General features: G+C 40.0%; 1 protein-coding gene across 1 annotated transcript in view; it reads right to left on the reverse strand.

The window, feature by feature from the left end:
- pcdh15a (protocadherin-related 15a) overlaps positions 1-26187 on the reverse strand; it is a 201181-nt gene that overhangs the window by 57947 nt on the left and 117047 nt on the right. Inside the window, exons 15-21 of the mRNA XM_087179381.1 lie at positions 24485-24678; positions 23194-23326; positions 22587-22666; positions 17920-18013; positions 12041-12169; positions 4150-4455; positions 2067-2297 (exon numbers count right to left, since the gene is read on the reverse strand). Coding sequence (XP_087035507.1) covers positions 2067-2297; positions 4150-4455; positions 12041-12169; positions 17920-18013; positions 22587-22666; positions 23194-23326; positions 24485-24678 — 1167 coding nt within the window. The remainder of the gene's footprint in view (positions 1-2066; positions 2298-4149; positions 4456-12040; positions 12170-17919; positions 18014-22586; positions 22667-23193; positions 23327-24484; positions 24679-26187) is intronic.

Here is a 26187-nt window from a genome sequence, read left to right on the forward strand (position 1 = left end):
GAAATTATGAAAAAATTATAATACTGCCAGCTGTGATATTAAATGTTTCATAGTGTCACATTTTTCTATGTGTCTGGTTCATAGTTATTGATGAGCACATATATCTATAGTACTGATGACAGGTAGGTACGGTAGATCAACGTATTGTCACTGCCAGGTAAGATGATACAGGATAGACAAGTAAGATTTCAACGTGTTTTTGCTGACAGGACCTTTGGAAAACTGGTGGTTAATTCTAAGTATGTCTCATTCCTTCAACCACACGGACAAGAGAACACACAAACATCAAGGGGACATCAAACTGAATGAGAAGGCTGACAGGGTATCATAAAAATCTATAGTATATGAAAAATAAATTCTAATGCTGGCCCTAACAACCACAGTAACAAGACACTCTGTGAACGCAGCCTACTTATCACATACTTTCTCTACATAAGACCCCGTCCGGGGGTTTTGCTGGGATTCAGTGATTATGGCTCCTGAGAACATGTGAAGAACTTAAAATCACCACTGCTTTTAATCACCCTCTCCCTGTAAATAATGCACGGCAGAGCTCTGCCATATTGTGGTCCTGCGACGAAATGAAATCTTCTTAACTGTGCAACCCTTGCTTTAGTGTGTGAGAATGAAAACTCCAGTAAGCCATTCATATATCTCTCAGGAATAGCTTAGCTCTATAGTATAAGTGCTTCCTTTCTCTTGACTTTTCCCTTTACTTTCCACTGTTTTGACTGAGCAATGGACAACAGCATGTGTTCTATAAACTCTGTGGTGGAGGCCAGCCTCCCTTTGATCTATACACAGGTTTAGTGTTTCCTAGCAGAAAATCTATGATCCAGCTCTTGCTTTGAACAACAAAGCCTGATCCTTGTGCTGCAAGTGTTCGCAAGGAGGCTGTGAATGAGATGCATTCACAGACACACTTAAAACATGCATGTACATGTGTTGTCTTTGCATCTTCATCCATGCACACACACATTCACACACATGGAGTCTGTAGTACATTTCTCGAGTGCAAGAAAAGAAGAAAAAGTTTGGGAGATACATTCAGAACAGCAAGACACGCAGGACACAGGAATCCATCACTGCAAGGCATCCGACGAAAGAGACAACAACAAAACAGTACAAGGGGAAATCAAATACAAGTGACTTCAAATAAGTGGAATCAGTTCTATCTCTAGTCCCTGAGAAGGCTGTGTGGATCTATTAGGCTCATTCTAATTCATGTCTGCCATTTCAAATAGTGCACACTGGTTTGATATCAGTGGTTTTGCAGTGCCTTATCCTATCAAACACTGTTCCTGGGTGACAGCACGAACACTGCAACAAAGCTTGTCCTTATCAGAGGACAAACTCACTCTCCAGGTTTGCAGGTCATGTGGCGAGCTGGCTTGAATAAGCTTAAGCGTTTCCTACCATTCAATCTAATATAGAGAGCTTAAGGGGTGGACTGAATTCATAGACAGATAAATGTGCATGCACGCATTCTGGAGCACAGAATTACTCAGGGAGCAAAAGCACACACCCATTAACACACACAAACACTCACGCATACACAGATGAATAGTATCACAACACAAGGCGTCTAATCCTTTCGTTAGGATTCAGCTGTTAATCTCTTGAAAGGTTGGAAAGGGAACACAAGCTCCTGAAAAACCTGACATAATTGCTGTCACAAAGCTAATGAGTCATTCAGATCTGGAATAGCACTTTGTGCAAGGCAGAATCACCTATCCATCATTTCTCTTTGTCCTAATGATGCTGAGAGGACAAGCAGGCTTGGAGGCCGAAACATGTTACAAAGGAAATTCATTCAGTTTTTGCACTGAATGGCATAACACTGGATTTCATATAACAATAGGAGCACAGGTGCCTCATTGTATAATATGTATCCAATCCCCTTTTGGACTATGGCTTAGGCCAGCTATTATTACAGTAAAACTCTGCTAATGACTCACCACATATTCACTGCCAGTGCTGCAGATCCTGAGGGACAATGAGGATAGATGGAAGGAGAATAGACAAGTGAGAGGTTGCAGTGGACTGACTATCCGGGGGGCTCTTACCGTGATGCGGACCGTGACTGTAGCTTGCCCTGGAGGCATGACCCCTCCTTGGTCGACAGCTTCCACCTGGAAAGTGTAAGAAGCCCCCATGCCCATAGCTGCCAGGTCCTCGAAGTCCAGGGTCTGCAGCACAGCTAACTCCCCTGTGACAGGGTTCAGAGAGAAAAGCTGCCTGGCCGACTCGGTCTTGACCCGATACGTGACATTGGAAAAGAGGTCTGAGTCCACTGCCTGTGAGCACGAGGAAGAAGAGGAGAGGGGCAAGTGGGAAAAACAATTAGACTGCATTAAAGACAACATAGGACATGTGTGGAATAAAAGTGGGGTGATGGAAAGAAAGAGAGGAAGAGCCATATATTTTCAAAACTGGGACCTTTATATATAGACATATAAGCTGGTGGGTAAAGGCTGTGGAAATAAATATTAATGTTTCTATTTTAATTTTCTTTTTAATGCCGCAGGGGTTACTAACATCAATCATTAATGGGCTCTGATTAAATTAAACCACTAAGGATAGCTTAAGATGGTCCTTATTGCATTAAATCACAACTCCCAAAGTAGATATAATTTGCATAAGCTTCTGTGATAGGAGATTATTAGTTACAGTATATGGACAGAGGAATGCATATTGTTGTGTGGATGCACCCCTCACACTCAAACACACATACAAGAATAAGAGTCTCTTAGGTTGTACTTAAGCATAGATGTGCTTTGAGCTAGGTGCTCACATCAGAATGCTAGCAGGCCTAATATTAACCATAATAACCATAATAACCATCTTAGTTTAGTGTGTTAGCATGAGAACATTTGATAATTAGCATTAAAAGAGAAAGTACAGCTGAGGGTGATGGGAATTTCATTAATTTTACTGGTATTTGGTCATACAGAAACTTTCACCTGATGACGGCCCAACATAAAAGATTAGGTGATGATTTTTTTTACATTCCATTTGAAAAGCTGTCAAGATATTTCAGTAAAAACCAAAGATTTCAACATTGTGGTGGCGGCAGAGGAAAAGTTGGGGATCACTCAAGTTGTTAGAACACATGAATATCTGTACAAACTTTGGCGGAGCAGACATTAAGACATTTCATAAGTGAAACCTTTGACCTGCTGGTGGCACTAAATGAAAAAACATAATCACCAAAGTCGTAGTAACACCCCTGAGAAACTTAAAAATCTGTAGTATCAGTAATCTGTATCATATGGTGAAGATATTAAACTGAGTCAAAAATGTCTCCTTCACAGTGGCAGTACAGGGAAATTTAGAGGATCATCAAAGGTAGTAGGATCCATCCTTTGGGAACCAAGAGGTGGACCAGCTGAGTGAGCTAATACATACATACATACATCAGGTAGGTTCCAACTCAACCTCTTCCTCCTCTCAAAGTCTCTCTCACTGTCTCACTTTTTTTCTTTAGGTGTCTTGTCAGCCACCCCATCCTTTTAGAGTTCAGGTGTCGTTGTCTAGGAGATTAATGGTGTCACAGTGACACTGTCACTCACACCCCTCACCCTCAACCCTGCTGTTTCTCACTCTCCCTTCCAACTTTATCCCTCACTGAGAACTGTCACTCACAATATGCCAGCAATTACTCGCCCCTCTGCTCTGCGTTTTCTCTGCATGCAAAGGGTTTCTCTATACTTCCCTCATGTGCACTGACATTTGACAGTGGTGACTCTACCTAAAGACAGATGCCACCACATTAAAAAGTTTCTTCTGCATTTGTGCATTTATTAATGTTTGTTAGGGAAGATGAAAAATTATCCTCTGCTAAAGACTGTTTATGACTTCAAAAATCCAGCTTTAAGTCTTATTCTGTCTAAAAATGCCTAGAGAGCTGTCATGATGGGAGAAAAAATGTATCTCTCTGCTGCATTTATAAGGCTGTGCATGTTTCTGTCTGTGTAAATGTTTCCATTTAGAAGCATTTGACATTTTAAACACTAAATTGCCTGCACTTGAATTTAAAATATGCTAAAAGCCTGTTAATACAACAGTTGTTTGAAGCACCTGTGCTGTATTATATAAACGGAGACAGGAGACATATAGGGATGGATAAACACAAACAGAAGTACTTACGCTTAGCTGGAGAACCACAGTTCCCACAGGGCTGTTCTCAGGTACGTTCACCACATATGTTTGCTGGGAAAAGACTGGGCTGTTGTCGTCAATATCTGTGATCTGGACTGAGAGGGTCAAGGTCGTCCGACGTGGATCCACTGCCCCATCTGAGGCCTCTACCACCACGTCATATTGGCTCCTAAGCTCCCGATCCAGAGGCACTCTTGTATAGATGCTGCCATTTTCACTGATTATAAACAAGTCAGGATGATTCACAATCCGGTAGCGCACTTGGCCATTAGCCCCTGCATCTGGATCTGTGGCCTGGAGAGATAGAAAATAATCAGAGAGCTCTGTTATTGTGTTTGCCCTCAGTCCATTCAAATGCCTGCTTCTGAACAGGCAAACCAGCCTTGCTTTTTCAGAGCAAAGCAGCCCTTAAAGGCGAGGTAAAATCCTCAGAGGGTAAAATCCTCAGAGAGCAAAATGCTTGTCTCCTCAGCAAAGTTCAGACAGCCAATAAGAAAGCCACGTGCTATTCAGAAGACCTGCACTTAGTTAGATCTCTGCTCACACAAGGAGGAATTGTTAAGGCTTAGATCAGAACATCTTGCCCCACCACAGTCGTTCAGTGAATGTGAGTTCGGTTACTCCAATTCACACTCCTTGCTTAATGTAACGTTAACTCCCTCTCCACTCAGAAGATGTAAACTGGCTCTAAGTCCTTGGTATTGAAGTCAGCCCCTCAACCTCCATCGAGAGAAAGAGGTAACAGCTACCTGACTTCCCATCTTTTTGACCCAGACACTGAAAAGATAGGTAGTTTATCCTTTAGAGGATATTCATGTTCTTCGCAGCCACTGATGCACACCACATTCATCTGTGCTCATCCCTCCAATGGGGGGGACTTCAGAAAGAACCTCACAGTGCTCCTCCCTTGAAGTGCTTGAGTTTATAGCTATGGACATGGAACAGTTTGACAAAGAAAACTGTGATCACTGCATCAATGATTACCTTAGGGAACTAGACAACAACCTAATTGACTTGCCACATGGAATCCAAAGGGAGAAAATTAAATTTGTGTGGAAGACAAGCTCTAAAGCTGTCCATACATTTATACAATCACTACCTCCCAGTGTCAGAAATGACTACAAAGAGCTCCATCAAGCACTAATAGAAGGATTCTCTTTTACTGCTGATGAGATCGCATCAATGGTTGAAGCCTCCCAAATTAAACATTCTCGTCGTGAGCATCTCAGAGATTATTAATAACGTTTGAGGCATGCGTTCTTTCAAGACAGGAATGCACAAGGCTTAGATGAAAACTCCATCTTCAAGTCCTTGTTCTTACAGAACTTTCATCCATGTGTACACACCATAGAATGTATATAAAAAGCTACGCACCCACGTTGTACTGATGACTTATCAAGGTAAACGCTCAATGCATGTGATAAGGAGGATGACACAGATGGCTTGTGAAACCATGGTCATTTCCAAGGCAAGGGGGAACACAAGTGAGCCTGCCAGCTCAAACATGGAGGTGTCACACAGACCTACTGCCTCAACTAGGGGGGCGACTAAAGGCAGCATAGGGACAGTGAGCATAACTGCACTCCCACAATAGCAGCAGGAAAAAGCCATATGCAGAAATTCTGGCTCAGGAGTGTGACCAGCCAATAGACACATCAGACAATGACCACATCATCTCTGACCACGTTCCATCAGACAGTGACAACACCTTCAGTTTGGGTGATGTCTCATTTCAAACAATCACCATTTAATGCTCCCAAAGCAAGTACAACTACAAAGATAATTCATTGCACCAGCCTATGTGCACTTGTTGAAACAGTAGTTTGAGCCAACACAAACTAAATTACAGGGACACTGAAATATAGCATGGATGATCAGATGGAAGCGTAATAGTCGGCCAATGTTGCAATAGCCATTATCTTAATGTGGAGTGGGACAAAAAAAATGAGTTAGTGGGCTCGCTGAATGAAACATTGCTGAAGTCATCAATAAAGCCCCTTTCCCTCCTGGTGCTGCTGAGCTAAACTGACAACCTGTGGGAAACACTGAGAATCCATTTACATTCATCAATAATAGCAGAGAGAGATAAATATTCACCAATACACAGCATATGAATAACAGATTTACTGAAAACTGAAATGCAGAGGTATTTCCCTTTAGGCAAACTATGAGGTTGATGTGATCCATTACATGATCCATTAGAGCTCGACTTTATCCAAACGTCTTACATACTGTATTTACAGAGGCTCCAAGTAGAAAGCCATGTAATTTATAGTGCTGCAGCCACACCAAAACAACTCTCTCACATTTGAGGCTCATATCCTGTTCCTCATATTGAGATGAGAGTCTCTGACAGAAACTGATGAGTAATCATGTTTGAAAGGCCAGAGCCCTCTATCATGCAAAAGAAAATCCCAAGCTCAATCACAATTTAATAGCATGTATGGCATTCATAAAATACAAAGAGTAAAATAAAAACAGAAAAAAGAAATGGTTAGAGAAATGAAAAGCTGAGGCACATGCTGCTACTCTGTGATATGATTTTTGTGGGGCAAATTACAAAGTTTAATTCCTGTGAGGATACGACAGGTCATTATTATGCCTATGCATATACATTTGTGTGTTCACACGCCAACTGTCACCAGCTTGGTGGTAATTCTTTGTTGCAATTGAGAGAGAGACAGAGAGGGGAAGGGGGAGAGAAAAAAAAGACAGAGGGAGATCAAGTCTCATTTCATCTGTCTGTTTGGAAATAATTGCTCAACCTCAGTGCAAGTAAGGACAAAGCAGCACAAAGGGGGGCAAGAAGTCCACATATGGCTGCTAAAAGCTGCCCCCAATTTGTTGTACATGGAGTGCCTGTCAAATATTCAAAGCCAGGGCTAAAAATTGGACCTCAACATTTATCCTTCACAAAACATCACTAAAGCACATCATGTCAATATGTGCATATGGATCACCACTTCCCTGCAGTGCTAACATAACAAAAATTCTCACTCCTTGCCTTGTAAAGGGTGTAATCCAATGAATTCACAGTCAATAAAATGAAATAACAAATTTGTTTATTTCTATAGTCATCAATAGACAAAGTTCTGTATGTACTATGGAGGTCTACACAGGGCAGCCCACAGGTTCTGACATGACAAACACGGAGGTCACGTTGAAAAGCTTGGCCTTAGTGCACACTGTATAGCCTTTGGTTTATAGCTCATCCAAATTATTACCACCAAATTATCGTAAATATTTTATGTTCATTTGAGTTATTGGAGTTTTTCAGTCAGGACCCAGAAGTTTGGGTATTTGGTGATGTTAAGTGGCATAGACATCTGATTGTGAGCGGCAGAACATCCTGCAGGTGAGTGGCTGCAGCACAAAAAGCAGCTTGAGCAGGTGGGAGCAGTCTTTAGAAACAGGCCCACGCAGACCTCTGATATATAGTAGTATAAAATTTGTCTCCTTTGTGCGCTGCCAGCTTGGGTCCAGTGGGTTTTTTGGTCTTTTTGCATTCGCAAAAAGGGTATATTCATCTTGCTTTGGATGAATGCAAAAAACCTAAAATTTTGTCTGAATTGCCCACTTATACTGCAGGCAGAGTGACGTGTCATTTTACCCTGGGCACAGTATTTTCAAACATAAAATTAAATGATGATGTCTTCCTCTCAAGTCCAATCGAAAGGTATGTGCATTAACCAAGTGAAATTCTCAGTTGGTAGCAGGATAAAACCATCAAAATTTATCAAGGTATCTGCTTGGTAAAAAAATAAATGCCGTTAAGTTCAACAGCCTCTCCAGTTAGCAAAAAATCTACATGATGCTTCTGTGACGTGTCTGACATGAATGCTAATCCATTTGTCCTCCGGTCATCTGCATGCTCAGATTATAGCTCCCTGTTATGAGCAAACAGAACGGGCTTGTGTGGTGTAGGATTTGTCAGTCAAAGAACAAATGACTCTGTTAGCGCAACCAGCAGTGCTGTCAATTGTGATAACCAAGTAAATCGTCTCCACTCTATGTGAGTGTGTGTAAAATAAGAACAGGTGGGAACCAGTTCCAATTACGATAATCCAAAATGCTTCAGGGCTAGCATTAAGACACTTAATGGCATAATGCATTTGCACTGCAGCCATCTTCACCTTTGGCAATTGCCTGAAGCATTGTTACTCCCTCCGGGTAAATTCAAGATGCTACAGGAAAAAAGAAGAGCTGATATTACAGAACACATCACATTTAAATGCGAAATTATTGAGGAGACAGTACAGTATCTTCAGATCTTTATCTTATTCATTCTTTCATCTGCCATTTGACTTTTACTTAGCATATCATGTGACAGTGACCTATAGGCTACAGTTTTGATAGGGACAACAACCGCTAAGAAAGAACTTGTAACAGACATGCAGTTGTACACAAAGCTCTTCAAAAAAAATCTCCACATCACAAGACGTTATTCAAGCCCGCGGAAAGAGAGCTAGCAGTTAGAGAGCATTTGTCAGCCTATCAGGACGGGTGATGAAACACAGAGAAACACTTAAATGGCGTACGTTAAGTGATGATGCTCTGGCTCCACAACTTTTTGCTTTTCCCATTTTCTCTTTCACCGTCAGCACGTGAAGTTTGGAAAGTCGTCAATGTCACGTGTGACCCCCGGTATGTGAACTCGACAGATCTCAGCAGCAGCATCTCCTTCCCTATACAATAATTTAGTTTTCACCTTAGATAAACTTTATTATTAGTTAACAAAGCAACATTTGATCTACCTAATGTTTCTCCCTCTTGACTACCTGTGCACCTTGTGGTTGAATTAATGATGGCAAGTGTGAGGTAAGAAAATGTGACAAAGGGGCATTTTCATACATACATAATATACACTTATATTGGCAATTAGAATCTAAATGCCACATCTTTGTTGCTGAAATGAGGTACATTTATTCAACTAGGAGCCAAGAGCTATTATGTAGTATGACTGTCTCTCTTGCACCCTGTCTGCAACTATAAATAAAATGTTAGAGAAAGACACTTAACAATTGTGTTACAGCCCACTCTGCAGGGTATGGTCTCTTCATATACTTTGCAATGAACATGATCTCTTTGAATGCAATTCAATATGTGCTCCTTGCATGAGAAATAAGGAACATGTGTCTCCACCATGAAAGGATTAAGCGGACACAAACCAGAAAGAAGCTATAAAGGGGGTACTAGAAACAGGCTGTGATTCATGGCATTATGGCTGGTTTGGTGTGTGCTTCTATACACTGGTCTTCAACTGTAATAACTGTGTCCAGCTGCTGGCGTGTCAACAAATTTATTTTCATTTTGAAGCTAAAGTATTTCTTGCTTAATTAAGACACCCTTTTCTATTGCACCCTTTAAACAGAGGAAATTAAAAATGACAATGGAAATGAAAATCTAAATACAATTAATCAAATAAAAATAAAAGGAACATTTGACAAAAGGATTATATATTGTGTATTGTTATCGAACCATTTCAGTGTAGTAAATTGATCATATAAGGGCAGATATAGGTTTAGCTTAGATTTGAAAGTGGATAAAGTTGAGGAGAATTGAAGAATATAAGGAAGTTTTCATCTAGCACTGAAGCTAAATACTGCTTCACTGCATTTGATTCTGACTCTAGGCACTACTAGATAACTCCTTCCTAAAGATCTGAGGGAGCTACTGGGTTTTTATTCTTCAAGCATATCAGAAATGTTTTTATGCCATCAGCCATTTTTGGCATATTTATGCCATAAGCCATAAAGTTGCATAATGTACTCAGTTCTTGTGGTCCTTGCTAGCATTTTGAGCGGACTGCAATTTAGTGGCTTTTGGAAAGACAGACTAGCTCAACAGTGCATCAAGCATGAGATGAAGGGATAAATAAAGACATAGAATCTCTAATTCTTGCCATTTGTTTGAGATGATAAAAGATTGTTTGGGTTGTTGCACTGATATGCTGCTGAAAGATTTTCAACATGGTGTTTAGTCTTTATCGCTGAAAGAATCAAGCCAAGGACTAACATCTTTCCTCCTTGTTGACTAGCACAATTACAGCATCTCTATTTTGTCTTTATGTAGCTGGACTCTAATCTATTAATTATTATTAGTTATTAACTGCGCATTGACACAGTAAGCCTATAAAAGAATAGTCATTTGGTGAAAGAGCAAAGAATATCTGGGTGTCATCTGCATAGATATGCTGAGCACTACTTTCTGGTAGAATTTGCTCAAAGGGAGCAAAACAGACATTTGAAGGGTATCTATAGTCTACCATCAGCAAATTTTCTGATGTGATGAAAATGTGAAAATGACATGTCCAATTCATGATATTGTTACATAATGTAATCACTGGACCATTTATTTTCTGTCTACAGTACAGAGATTTTAGGGAACCGTGCTGCATTGGAAAAAAAAGAAAAAAGAAAAAGGGCCCCATCCACTCTTGATCAGCTACAGCAGGCTAAGCTGTAGCCTTTCTATGTGCATGTGCATGGAGAGCAGGATTGTGTTGAGCTAAGTACTTTAATGTACTTTTCTTTTCAGTCAGAAAGGCACAACCTCAGCTCAAGTTGGCGAGGCGCCAGCTGAGAAAACCTTGCGAGGCAGGATGGGGAGAGAAAGAAAGATGGTAGTGGGAGCTAAGCCCCAATCTAGCTGCTGGCTGCATTACTGTGGAAACACTCGGGACTGAGACTGGAGGTAGCTTTACCTCATGCAAACACCAAGCTTCCTTCATATGTCCTTTTGTCTTATTTCACAGTTCATAAACTCGTAACTTTTACTGGTAGTCCATTTTATTACCCCCTGAAAAATGTAATGGCATGCCTAATGCTGAGAGTATATATCCTGGAAGCTGACTGAAGTGACTGATATCAAAGTGCCTATTTACACTTGGCAATTTTTTTGTTTCCATAAGCAATTACAAGGACCTGACAAGGAACTGAAATGGCACATTTAATCAACATGTACTTGATGAGTTTCTGATGTCATCACAAAACTATTGAAAGTGTTTAATTGCTAAAAGGCTATTACCACACACTTTTGTATCTACTTGAAATGAAGATGAAGATATTTTGGAGAGATACAGTGTTGTGAGGTATATCACAGGTACATTAGTATGTCAAACAGTGCAATTCAGTGACTCAAGAACAACGCAATCAATTGCACATGCACATAAGATGGGGTAAGTCATATCAAATTGCTTACATTCATTTAATATCTAAATAATGTTTTAATCATCTCCCATATAATTATTCTATTTTATTATGCATCAAAGCATAGTGGTGAAGACAACATCCAAACCCAGGCAAAACTCATTCCATTATTTGACGATAGAATCTGATTTTGTAGCAGTGCCATAAACCACCTGCAGATCTCCCAAATGTCTCCTAGTTCTCTGTTTTGAAACTTAACTTCAAAGTTAGTTTAAGGTAGTGAAAATGAAATAGGGGCAATAAAAAAACCAAGGCCAATGGATGTTACTGCTCCATCCAGCACTTTGTAGGTATGCACTTTATGTGCATACTGACAGAGGATGTGTCTTGTCATTATTCCATGATTAATCCACTGACAAACATCAGGCCAATTAATCTACAACAGTAATTAGAAAAATCTGGCAGCTCAGTGGAGCTGAACTAAGCCAGTCAACAGCTTTAGGTGAAAAATCTGTCCAACAAGATTGATCAAAATGGCAAATGGTTATTTTTGAAGGTGCAGTCGTGGCTCTGTGTCCTAGGCAAAACATCTGGATATACAACAGTGGAAAGAACAAGTGATCTAAATGCCTGAAGAAGGGAGGGATATGTAGAGGTTTGGGAAACAGCATTTTAGTTATTTCAAAAGAACAACAAAAAAAGAAACAATTCTTATAAAACATTACACTTACCCTGACTTGTCCTACGAACAAATTGGCCCGTTCTTCTTGCACAGTAAAATTAGTCGGTGTGGTGAGGTTAAACACAGGATCGTTATCATTGACATCAGTGACGACGATGTTCACAGTGGTGGTGGATGTCTAAAGAAAAAAAAAAAACACAATAAAGACCAGTGTTGTTCAGTGTTCCTTTACATGGAGTATTCAAATACAGAGATCATAAACACAGCGGAAACACAATACTAACTTTGGCCAATATCATCCGACTTTGTGATGACTTTGGAAAATGAGATTATCTTATGCTTAAGTAGCAATTTGAAAAGCATTAGGTTTAAACAAGGTTGTATGCTAAAAACTCGCCAATAAAAAAATGATTTTAAAAAGTACTTTTGACTTTGTCAGAACTAAGATTAACAAATAGTATTTAAAGACAAAAAGATAACTGGGGTGCAGAGAAATGGCTCAGATTAGTATGTGATATGTCTTTATGAGTGTGACCATTAGTTTTCGGGATGCATAAAAACAAAGGTGGCCGTTCTTTTATTACTGGTTAATAAAAAATCTACTGTAGTTCTGCATGAGTAGACATTTTTAACCAATTTCATAACAAACAACAAAGATTTTAGCACTGGTTTGCAGTGATAAGATCAACCATCCAGAAAAATTGAATGCAAACACTGTAGATTAATTACTAATTAAGCAATGAGTTTAGGTAAGAAGGGTACGGGTTTTCGCTGCAGCAAACCCTGCAAGGTGCACTGTTAGACTTACAAATAATTCTTGTTTTATGGAAAATGTCCTATTTTATATTAATAAAAATAGCAAATTTAGAACAATACCTGTACCCTAAATGTTAAAAAGTCATTTGAAATTTCAAATTGTAGGTCAATCTACTGTAAAACTTTTTAGTTGTCAGAGAGAAAAGTGAGCCTGGAAGATATGGTAGAACCTTTAAATCATATTAATAAACAGCTAAACACCCTTTCATTGCATATGTACTGTTGGTCAAGTTCTCATCAACATTTATTACTGTATAGAGGTATAGGTAGACTTATTCAGATATTCTAGTTGGCACTGGCTAATGTGTATTTTACTCAGATTCCTGTCAGATGTCACTGTCACAAGCAAAGCAAGTGCAATAAATATACTCTCCTTAAAATTATGCTATACTAACACTGCAGACACTGGGAAAATATGCTGTGATAAGAGGGACATAGTCACTCCTGCTATTTCTGTCTATGATTATGTCTGCCAACTTTATAATGGTACACTGATCAAATCTACAGATCCCAAGAGGATGAATCCTACTGACTTTAGTGATCCTCTGACATTTTGTCTAGCACCAATATAAGGTTGACTTTTTGTTTTTTTTTGTGAAATATCTTGACAATTATTTTGTCTTTATCTTGCATTTCACACAATCCCATGGAATTTGGAGCAGATAACCAGGGTGCTCAGATGATGAACCCCATACACTTTTGTTGATCCCCTGACACTCTGGTGACACCCTGAGGTTGACACTCATGGCTAAGATTGAAATGTCTTGAAACTGTCAGAGGGATTGCCAAGAATCGTCAGGATGAAGTGTAATAACTCTTGGTGATCTCCTGACTTATATTTAGCACCATCATCAGATCAAAATTGAAAGATGCCTGTCGCCCTCATGAGTCACTAGACATGTGGCTGTATATATATACTCTTAGTCTTGTTAAAACATAGAAAACAATGTAGAAAACAGTGCACCAACCCCTGCTAAAGTGAATGATATCATTATTAAATATGCGGACGTATAAAATTTCAAGCACTTACATACTATCATACTGATATTATGTGGAATCTGAATGCCAACGCGACTGCTTTACTTGCAAAGGCACGAGAACAACTCTGTTCTAAAAGGAAGCTCTGAACTTTTAACATTGACAGAGATATACTTTTTTTTTTTGCATATAATACATATCTATTTAGAATGTGAAGCGTGCTGAACTGTATTCTTCTTGGTACAAATGCATTGATGGTACAGGTCATGAAGAGCAAATTGCACAAGGTTGTAATATTGTGTGACCGAGTATCTGGGGCATGAAAGCACAAAATCAGATCCATCGCATCTTCCTTCTTCTGAGTCTAGTTTTACTTTTAGAGCAAAGGTTCAACACGCCAAGAATGTGGAATTCAATTACTCAACAAACACATATCAATGATGGCCTTTTTTATGGCACTAGAGGATGTCATAGTTGTACACTGTACTGTACTCATGTTCACAGTAAACTAAATTATGCTTGTATCTCTATTTTGTAAAGAGAAGTGTTTTATGTGGGTTTGTTTGGTCTCAAAGCTCCCAGGGCAAGGCAAATCCCCTCCAGCACCATCTGAGGTGTTCATTCATTTGCAGGGCCACTATGTCGCATTGTACCGCTAACCTTCAAACAATGACACAGTACACACACCTATAGCACTACTATAAATCAAGATAAAAAAAAAAAAATGGCTGAATATGCACAATCTGTAATCTCTGTGCACTGGGACAAGGCTGTATGCAAATAATGGTGGAAATGGTCTCCTTTGGGGGAAAAGGGATGGGTGGGTTATGGGAGGAGTTGGCCCTTGCAAGAAATAATACTTCCCAAGAAGACAGCTGTTTGAAGTTTCCCTGGCACATAACACTATGGCGGCACATATCATGAAGTGAATGACCTTGTTAATGCAACCTTCATCTCACTGTCTGTAGGGAAACCCTTCACCATCATTTTCTTTGTTCGAGCCTCTGAGATGTACATAATCAGTCTTCTCATGCACAAATTAACACGGCAACCCATGCTGTAAACGATCACACTCCATGTCTCTCTCTTTTGCTCTTTCGCTACTAAAACTTGAGGACACCAAAGGAGGCAGCGCACCATCAGTGTGGTGATGGGATCTGCTTATTTTTCATTTCAGAGAAGACCTGAAGCCAATTAGCGTCTCCATCATGGCGTGGGTGTTCTTATCAAAGCCAAAACCTCTACCTCTATGGCCACGAGTGTGATTAATGAGCTGCTATTATTTATTTAACACAAAATAGATGGAGCTCTGTGATGTCTCGTCTTCTGTCTTCACTGTCTGAAAGATCCAGAGGTGGCTGATGGTGCTGCGCCTTTCAAGTGACAATCCTGACCAGAAGCCATGTTGCAGGGACTGATATGATCAGGCTGTTACAAGTCATGCACTCTCTCCTCTGAGGACAAGAGGAAAAGCTTCATCCGATATCTCTGGTTGAGTTTTTGAAATCTTAGTCTGCTTGGCAGTTATGATCACAGCTTGTACTGTTGAGAATATAAATTTTGAATTGGTCACACAGATTAATTTATTCCATGCTTGAGTTGATGAAAAGTTGAAATTCAACTAGTATCGTGAGGAAATGTTGGTGTGTGCACGTGTAGCTGCAGATTGGCTTGCGCCTTTTGCTTTGCGCCTTTTGTCATGTTTCCATGGTTACCAAAGTTCTGTGCTAATTACACATTTGCATCCCCCGGTGTCTCTATTCTTCTGTTCTTTCCTCTTGTGCTTATTTTGATCCTTCCCACGTTTCCAACCTTCCTGTCAAAACTCCACCTCACCTCCACCCGCCTACAACCCTTTGCCCCTCTCCCTCATTCGACTTCCTGTTGTGACAGCATTTCGTCCAAGCTGTGACATTTAGCCTGCACGAGTCAGCCAGTAATTTACTCTGTGGACAAGATGTTTGGCACACACACACGCACACACACGCGCGCGCGCACGCACGCACGCACACACACACACACACTCTACTCTACAGGTAAAGGGTGTCAGTTTTTACAATCTGTCCATCAATATTAGGACAAAGGGGCACCAGCATGTGGCTGCCTCCTTCTGTGAGGTGAAGCCCCGTCTTACACTCTCTTTATTTATTTGCTCTGTCCTGTAACACTGGTCTTCTTCTGTGGCACACATACAGGAAAACACCGGCAGCATGTACGCTGGGGAAAGTTGCCATGCTTAAAAAAAATTCTGGAGAGGATAAACTCACAACATGCTGGTGGTTGAGAAAAAGTAAGTATACTGCATACAGGTACCTTAAGACCTTGAAACTTGGGGGAGAACCTCTTTGAACAAAGCACCAAGTGTAATTCATTGTTTTCTTCAAGACAAAGCCAAAGTACATGATTGGCCACTTGCCCAGAAACAACATAATATTAACCAACTGAAAAAAGAGCAATGCATGAGCTGTGCACTCTATAAAGATCATACCCATCCTAAGGAGAGGGGGCCTCCTAGAACATCTGGAAAGCATCTACGCATGTTTCTTCACACAAATAAAGGATAAAACAAAGAATGAATGATAACTAATGATTCATACAAATTTTTGCTTCCCCACACATGCTTCTTATACAGATCCACTCAACCAACACGCACAATCTGTCAACAGATGACACAGAGCAGTAGCTCCAAGTGTTTATGCGTGTGAAGGTGAGAAGGAGGCAATCAACATCACTCCTGTGACGGCTCATCAGCTAATGTTCATTACCTATCAGACACAGCATCTTAAAAAGGAAACCACATTTCACTTCTGCCTGGAACAGAGACAGCTGTAAAGACGGAGCCAACTGAGGTGAAGTCTAATTAAATTAAGACGGTTTATATGATTATCAGCTCTCGGTGGGAGACAGAGCAGCCAGCATTCACTTTCGGTTATAGTGTCTGCTGTTTCTCTAGGCTAAGTTACAAAGACAGCTCTGTAAATGTACAAACTCAAAGAGTCGACATTGTATGGATAGCAGCCCTTTAAAGGATTTTGCATAGTTATTAAAACTCAGCTTGTGAAAATGGTTGTTAGGTCTTCTGTGGCACAAGAGAAGGTTTGTTAAGTCTGAGAAAGCCATTTGTTGCATTGTGGGAAATGTAGGAAATGTATTACAAACTGAATGTTTGGATATCTTGGCCTCTGCTGCTTCAATTATTTTTTTTAAAGAGTCATCAAATTTTATTTAAGTGCAGTTTAAGAATTAAACATTGATCTAAACTAAAGTGCAATACAACACTAGTGCTTCTTTCCAATATTTTCAATTGTGATTTGAGCTTGCTCTTATTCTTGGGCAAGACCTTTAAAACGACATCACTGTTCAAAATCTGTGAGGCAACAGTGCTTTGATAGCTAACTACAGTAGCTCCTGTGAGATGTAAAACAGGAAACAGGCAAACTTGGTGGATTTTAAATAAATTTAAAATCTCATATAGTTGTAATTGAGCATTTACCACTTGCCAGAAAGAAAGACATTAATATTATCGCTGAGTAGTAATTGCCCATTGCCTTAGTAATTGCAATAACACTTTGAATAAAGGGAAATGACTAATAGACTTACAAACCCTAACGTCACTCCAGATGAACAAATCTGCGCTGTGGATAAAAATAACTAACACTTGCACTATTGTATTCACAGCAGCCATTTTTTTCAACTGCCTTTATCAACCATAAAGAACTCCCACTATGGTTATCAACAGGTAATCAAAATCATAAAATTTCCACATACAGTGGGTCCAAAATCTGAGACCACTTTTCCATTGGACCCTCTGTATATACCAGTACATGGACTTATATGGGCAGCCCTTATTATTCTGGTGTCGCATTGGTTTGGCACACTAAAGTGGCACTGCTGACTCCTAGTGCTACCACAAATCTTCTGAATCTGTGAAAAATAGGGTATTAAACTCTGTGAGCTTGAACGCACTATTGGATTTTCCAGGCTAATGAACCACTTGAGTTCAGTGAGCCAAATTTCCGAGCTAATAAGCTTATATGAGAAGATCTTATTTGTGCTTAACGTGTTCAAAATGTTTGAGGATCGACGACCCTGAGGAATCAGGCCAGTAGTTTAATAAAGTGGGTTGTGCCTCACCCCTCCAGGGTTGCCGTCAGAGGCTGTGACAACCAGACGGTACTGATCAGTGGTCTCTTGGTCCAGAGGCTTGCCCAGAAGTAGAAGGCCAATCCTGTAGAGAGAGGGGTCAGAGAATACACAACTTTGTTTAGAATCATTCATGTATTTCTCGTTTGCGTCATATGAAGCAAGAGCATTCATTTAGAGAGAGGTTGGTTCAATACTTTTGAATACTTTATTGCTGATGCAATAGAGGGTGATTGAGAATGCTGCACCTCAGAGTTGATTAAATTCAGGATTAGACAGATCTATAAAACATTGTCGCTGATAGAGGAGGATGAGTTCTGGGCAAAGAGCAGGTGGGGTTTAAATGCTCCCACTCTGTCTTTTTCTCTCTGTAGCCTGACTCCTGCTCCCAAAGCACATGGACTACAGAGAGATTCATGTTGTCTTTCCAGTGACTGCAGCAGACACAGTAACCCCCCCTTGCTCGTTCACATGGTATAATTTGGCACTCTGGTATTCCAAACACAAAGCGTGGATGCATTCCCAAGCAGAACGCTGAATTATCTTTGTTTGCGCACACAGGTGCACAAGACACGTGAGAGCAAGCACACCCACACACACGAACACACACGAACACACACACACATACACACACACACACACACACACACACAGCTTGCACAAAACAGTAGACTGAGTCCCTCCTCACACTCGAGCTCTGCCAAAACCGCAAAACGGAAGGAAAGACGAATGAATCTGAGCGCACCGTTAGATTAATGCCCGTCCCATTTCCCTGGTGTCCCCCCTGCTCCTTCACATTTCTAATTTAAAGCTTCTGTGGCCAAACAGTCCAAGCAGAACCTGACCGCTACTTTCTTCCTGCCTCTCCCGCCAATAACTGTCAAACTGTAGAGCCCCATCTTAAGATCTGAAAGGCAAATTACCGAGACCTCGATTAACATTGTCTATTTCACTGAACCACTTGCTCCAAGATATGGTGAACATATTGCTTTGGATCCAATACACCTGATGGCTGATGGTTCAAGAGGGCAAACACAGCTTTTTAAAAACACCATAAAAATGCAGTGCACCATCCTTCACTGACTGCTGTGCTCACACTTATTTATACATAGTGCTCTTGGTGCTCAATGAAGCTAAAGGTAGAGGAAACTTTGATGTAGATATGATAATGAAGATATACAGTGATAATTGTCATAATTGCAGTGTTAATGATGATGATCTTGAGGGTGATAATGACAAAGATTAGAATGATTAATGCCACTTAACACTGGCCCGGGGAGTTTACTCCCGACTACAGCTCGAGTGCTGAACTACACTTGAGCGGTTAGGTCTGAGAGGTTCACTGATCATGTGTGATAGCGTCCTGCCCACTCTCCCCAGCCACCACAAATGAAAAGATGCTGTCAGACAGACTGATGCTGTCACAGTATCGTCTAGAGTGACAATGCTGCAGGTTACAGGCTATCCATGCCGGTCACACCAACAGTGGATCTCCTATTCTGCTGAAGCTGTGTCTCTATATGGGAACTTGGACTTGATGACCAGGACTTAAGTTCCAGGTGGCATGAATGTTTTACATGAGGTAAACTAGATGAACAAAGAAGACTTACATCAGTAATTTGAAGATTTCAGACTTTCAGACGTCTGATTTGAGGCTGATCTAGTTCATATATCTGTATTTGAGAGTGATATATTGGCTGTTTTTTATATGGATTCCCTAAATTGGTATTATAAAGAATTCACACAGACACACAAATGTCTCTCTGGTGGACAAATTATGTAATGGAGACACACTATTTCAAACATATCTTAGATATTTCTGTGCTGACATTTCCTACTTATCAGATGACAGATACACCAATACCAATATATCTGAGAAAATGTACTAATCAGCTGACATATTGGCCCAGCTAACATATATTTAGTGGCTCGTCAGGAGGGGCATGCAGTCAATTTCCAGTACTTATATTCTGGATTTATTTTGTTTTATTAATTTTGATACAAACCCACACTGATGATATTCAAAGTAACTGTAATAACACTTGGCATATCCTAACAGATCATCAGTCCCTCAAGACCTGAATTACTTGAGACTCATTTATGATGTGTTACATTTTGATCCTGCTACTGCAGGTTTGTATGTCATTACTGAATGCTCTGTGTATAGCGCCTGGTGCCTGACGGTATCAGCCACTGATTCAATGGTGCGCTCTGCTCACAACCATAATGGTGAGTCAATTTGAAGCAGAAGCATACCTCCCTCAGGGGAACCTGCCCCATTTATAGGGAGTTATGGACCCGAGAGCTCATTATTCATAATAGCTGGATTGAACAAGCCCCATATGTAGCTTGCATCTGAACATGCAGCAATGCAAAAAATCTCTTCACTGAATCACACTGGATTTCTGAAGGGTTGAAAAATGAGAGCGTGAAGTAGGGCTCTGTATATTGCACACTCATCAAACATAGCAGCTAACCATTCTTTGATTCATAGTGTGCTATATCAGCATCTGCTTGAAGTTATTATATTGCTAGGTTGCTGAGAGCTTGTGATGTGATTGTAATATTTCTGCCACACAGACAATGAACCGAAGGAGAATGTGTGTATCTATTTCAGCAAGTTTTCTGTCATATCTGGTTTCAGAGATTACTGTGGCAATGCCAATAATAGCACTCCCTCTGTTAGTTTGATCGTGTCACCATGTTTTTGCTCACCATTACAGCGCCACTATGAAACCATAAAGTAAATATCCCTCTATAAAACAAACAATTTTAACACTGTGGAGCAGATTAAGCGTAAACAAAAGGAAGGGATATAGTGCTGCAACACAGCTTGTCCTTGCATAGCTGGGAGCCTGAGGATGTAGACAAAAGAAGCTTTAATCAATTAGTGAGAAACGTGTCTGGCATGGTCCTGCATTTTCATTCTCCCAATGCCTCTTCTCTTCATATTTGTTTGTTTATTTAAGGGAAGGTAAAAACCACAGACTGCTTTAATATTTTATGCCTTTTCTTTGCTCCCAAGTAGTAATTGAGTGAGGTGGGCTTTTTAAATGCCGATGTTGATTATAAGAGGTGGGACAACATATTTGCATGCCTTTTCCTCTCCAGAAATATTTGCTGTAATATGTCCTGGCTTCTCTCAGATGGCAGAAAAGCTGAGATGAGGCCAGAGCTGGAGAGAAAGAGGAGAGAGGGCGAGAGCAGCACCAAACTCGTGCCATTAAATAAAATTAAATTCAATGTAATTATTTCCATTGAGCTGCCTACCAGCTTCTAGTAGCTCTGACCTAATTGCCCTGGATTGGTAAAAAATCATGTCTCTTACTGTTTTATTTTAGCATACACAGTAGAAAACTAATGGTATTCTGTTGCTTTATGAACAGAGCTCGTCGTTTTCACTTCATCATAGCACCAAGCAATATATTAGTGTGCAAACTAACCAATCACAAACCAATAAACCACTATTCTAAGATAAATTTGCTTATATAATAACAGTTAGTTAATGCGTTAAAAAACACTGGACTTATTACATATATTTGACTAAGCTGCACCAGCTCATCTTTGGCTGTACATAGAAGATGCTTTAAATTTTTCTGGATCCATAGCCTTCATATGTTTGCACTCTATTTACCTAATATTGTTATTTGTCTAGTCCATTATGTTGTTTTACTGCTGTAAACATGCATTGGAGTCTATGACATGCAATGCATGTTTACCTTTCATGGAGGAGGGATGTCATCCATGTCCTCTTCCTGAGGTTTCTTCCCCTTTTGTCCCACTAGAGGATTTTTTGTGGTTGAGATTTTTCTTATTCAAATAGAGGGTTGCATTCTATTACCGATTGTGAATCACTTTCAGGCAAATTTGTGATTTTGGGCTATACAAACATAAAATGTACTTGAGTAGAACATTGGTATCATGGTCACAAACAGCTGAGGCAGCTACTGAGTGTAAATACGTGTCCTTTTCAGCTTGCTGGTGCCAACAGCCAGCACCACTGCTCATAAACAAAATCATATAATGGCTAATAAATCTCCCAAAACCAATAACTGGCAAGTCAGCAATATTACTACTACTACTACTACTACTACTACTACTACTACTCGCTACCATCACAACTGCACATCCCCAATCTTCTCATTCCTTTTTCCCCATCATCATCACTCACTCTGGCAACTCTATATCATCAGAGGGAGGCTAATGATGATACTCAGACCTGCCCTGGTCTGTCTGACTCTTCTGTGACTATCATTATGAAGGAAACACCATCTGCACATATTACTACTTTTGGTCTATGCAGCCTTTGCACTTCAAAGAACGACATGGACCACAAAAGCTCATCAAAGGATTTCATAGCTGAGTTGTTTGTGTCTCTCAGATCATACGCTCAATAAGATGTGTCACAAACCTGAGCCATACACAAACTCTCAAACTAATCTCAATGGTTGACTATTGTCCTTGCAGAATAGTTTGCCAGGGGCTTGTTATGTTAGTTGGACTGCAATCTAGCAAAGTAGTTTGCATCGGTTCATTTTCCATACCTGCTTATCCTGCTCGTCTTGCACTGAGTGAGACGTGTGGCACACCACATATAGACAGACACATTCACACCAATAAACTATGAGCACCTGTATTTGAACAATGTCTGAACTTACGTTTCAGAGAGGTTGAAGACGTTCTGGGAATCCCCACTCAGAATTCGGTATGTGATGGGATCGTTTTCTCTGTCTGTGGCCTGGGGAAGAAAAAAAGAAAAAAAAAGCAGGAGCTTAAAGGTCATATAGTACCATGAAAGCTGAAGGCTATGAGATATGATAACTAAACAACATGGATGCTTTACTGGAGTGACAGTGAGCAGACTATATGCTGGAGAGGGAACTGTGAGAGCCAAAGAAAGACAAAAGGGGACTCAGAGAGCACAGACCTCCGCCAAAGCCAATGTCAAACAACATAAACCAGACAAAAACTTTTAGTAAATATTTCAGATCTGCCCCTAAATTTAATGGGTTCCTCTCTGGGCAATACCCCATCCCTTCACCAAGTGTGGTTCAAATCAGTTCAGCACTTTTTGCATAATCCTGCTGACAAATAAACAGACACAGGTGAGGTAAAAATGTGTTGATTGTATTTCCTGAAACTGCAACATAATTTAATGATGTGCTAAAAATTTCATCATGTTAAGAAATGCAGCATCATACCAAATGCCTCATTAACTTGCAGATGCCTTGTGTGAGAGTGTGCGTTCGTGGGTTAATGACTCACTTGCAGATTGAGCAGAATAGCTCCTATCCTCATGGCCTCACTGACTTCCAAGCTGTACGTGAAGAGGGGGAAGCGTGGGGGGCTCTGGTTGTTGGGTGGTAAAACCTCAATGTACACTGTTGTGATGGAGCTCCTGGCAGAAAGAAAAGCACAGATCAGCCCACTGACAGCATCAGTTTCTCCTTGACAACCTCTTGTGCCGTACTGAAGAACCTTGCCCACAGCATACTGAAAAATGTTCACGATGTATCATCCCATATCAAAGCCCTCTTGTTTGGAATTTTGATTGCAGAAAAGAAAAAGAAAAAACAGGTTTTAGACATATTTTTTTATAAGTAGGATCTTTATCTGGTTCACAATGGTATCATGGATGTTTTTCTGTCAAGCCATAGTACAAACCTCTCATTTACAATTTGTTCATGAGTGTAAAATCAGCTTGCTTAAAATCAGCCTGCTTGTTCACATTTCTTCACAGCAGAACACATGGAAATGGAACTGACTGCGTTATTTATTCATTCACCGTGTGAGGCATCTGTTGTTCAAGTACTACAAAAAAAGGTACATCTACCAATGTTCTTGAAGATGATCTGATCTGACATGTGAAGCAAAATAACCATTTTGTGTAGTACCCTGTGTCATTATGCCGAGCTGTAGTTTGTCTAGCTAAGTCTGGGTCATTGAATGTGTCTATGCCAGTCTTTGTTTTGCTTGTTGAAACCAAAGTGGTCACCTGTTTCCACCCCCAACTACAATGTATAATACTCTGGTCTGAAATCTGAAATACTTAACTCTTACACAGAATGAATTATTTTCTTTTCAATCACGAGATAAAGAGGAGACAATGTATGAAACATCTCATAACAGAATTTGAGTATTAGATGGAAAAAGACCATCTGTTTTTTGACTCACAACAGCTTGTTAGAAATGTTATTTCTCCATAATTCAGCAGAGAGAAGACTTTCTGTGTCATTCTGAAGCTAAATTGTGAATCACTATGAGCAAATATTGAATTAAATAAGACTTGTAAAACAACACATGCTGTGTTCTCCAGCCCCCTACAACCAAGTGGAGAAATACGAAATGAATCTAATTCTGAAACATCTTAGAAACAAATTGGCTCCTTATAAAAAAGTAATGCAGTGCATATCACATTAATCACACATTAATCACATTAAAATAATAAACTCTTCATTCTACTAATGTAGAAATCTTTTAATGTCCAAAATAAAATATATATATAAAAAAAAATCACAAATAAAAAGAGAGAGAGCAGCGCAGGTGGCTACTATACCTTCTCTGGGTCTCTGGTGCGTTGTCAGAGGCCTTGACAGTCAGGGCGTACGATCGCCCCACAGTTAAAGTGACACCAGGTGCCACAGTGATGCGTCCAGTCCGATTACTAATGATGAAATCTCCCTGGGCACCAGCCAGTATCTCATAGGTCACCAGACCATTCAGTCCCTCATCAGCATCTACTGCTGTTAACTGGGAGAAAGAAACAGATCCATTTTATACAAAGCTTTTTACAAAAGCATTTATACAAAATACACAGCTTCCAGCAACATGATCACTAAACCAGTCAAGCAGTAAATATATCTTAGTAGGAGGTTGTGACTGACTTCAGTCAACTTGCCAACCTTGAATCCATTTTGATGTCCTATTATCATCTAATGGATACGTGACCTTTGTTTCATGTATGGTCAGGATGAAATGGTTGGCATTTAGCTGAAAGTATATATACTACTGAGGCTGTAACCTGTCTGACTTTTTCTGCTGGCTGCAATTTTTTCCCTCCTAGTGATTGCAGTTTGGTGACCTTAATGATCAATAAAGTTTGGACTGGATGGAATTAATTCCATGCTACCTTTCATATTAGATGGATTACGATGTTGTGGAAAGACAGCTGTGTGACAGTTTTTTTTTTTGAAGATAAAAAAAAAGGCATAATATATAAATGTATCTTTTCTTGGTTGCTCTGTTACAAAAATGAATTAACCAACCACTGTTTCCTTCAAGCCAATTAATTTAGGGCATCCTGCTGCTTGTAATTATGAGCCCTTGTGGTGTAGTTGGCTTAATATGCTTTAGGCCTTCAAACTTTAATCCAAGCTACCCAGACCTCCTTTTTCATGCTCCTGACGTTGAAGTAAAAGCTGTAGCATCAAATAAGCAGCAGCATCCTTAGGGAGCCTGCAGCTCTCATAAACGGCTTAGAAAAATCGGTTAAGCGGTCATACCAGACACTCTGTGACCCCTGGCCTCATTTCAGGGAGGGTGAAAAGGCTGGTTTTTAAGACAGATTAAACTTGACCTTTAGAGTCTGACATTTTTTGGAGAGGCTGTGCTGAGAGGACAGATCAACTGAAAGATGAAAAGATCATATTTCGACTATCAAATGAGAGACAATGAAATGATGGAACTCCACGCACTAAAAAATACATCAGAATGGGATTATGGATTTACATTTTGAAGACTGTGTGTGCGTGTAAATGTACATGTGCATATCCTTACACATGTCCTGTATTTGTGCTTTGGTGCTTGCTTTAGTTTGCATTAGCATGTGTGCTTGCATGACAGAAAAAAGAAAAGGAAGTCCCGACCTTTTAAACCAGTACACTAATGAAATCAAAACCAGCAATGTTCCTAATCAATAAAAATAACCAAAACAGACTGAAATAGGAAAAAAATACTATTTTTAAACATCCCAATCTTCTTAATGCAATGGGAAAGATTGATAAATGGTCATCATTAATGTCTAGCACAATGAATTAGCTGCAGTCCTGATAGCGGCGGATCTACTGGGTAAAAGGTTCCTCAGGCCTGTGCACTGAAGACAGAGATAAAAACATTCTCACTGACTCGTCTGTCATGACTGCAGATGAGATGATGGGAACTGTTCCAGGGGTTTGCCTGTCAACACAATGCTCTGGATTGTTGTGGTTATTTGCTTTCAGCATGAAAGAACGTGTGTGTGTGAAAGATTCTGTGTGATGG

This window comes from Seriola lalandi, unplaced genomic scaffold, assembly GCF_002814215.2.
Source record: "Seriola lalandi dorsalis isolate HSWRI2012SDOR001 ecotype SW California unplaced genomic scaffold, Sedor1 jcf7180002054832, whole genome shotgun sequence".
NCBI lineage: Eukaryota > Metazoa > Chordata > Actinopteri > Carangiformes > Carangidae > Seriola > Seriola lalandi.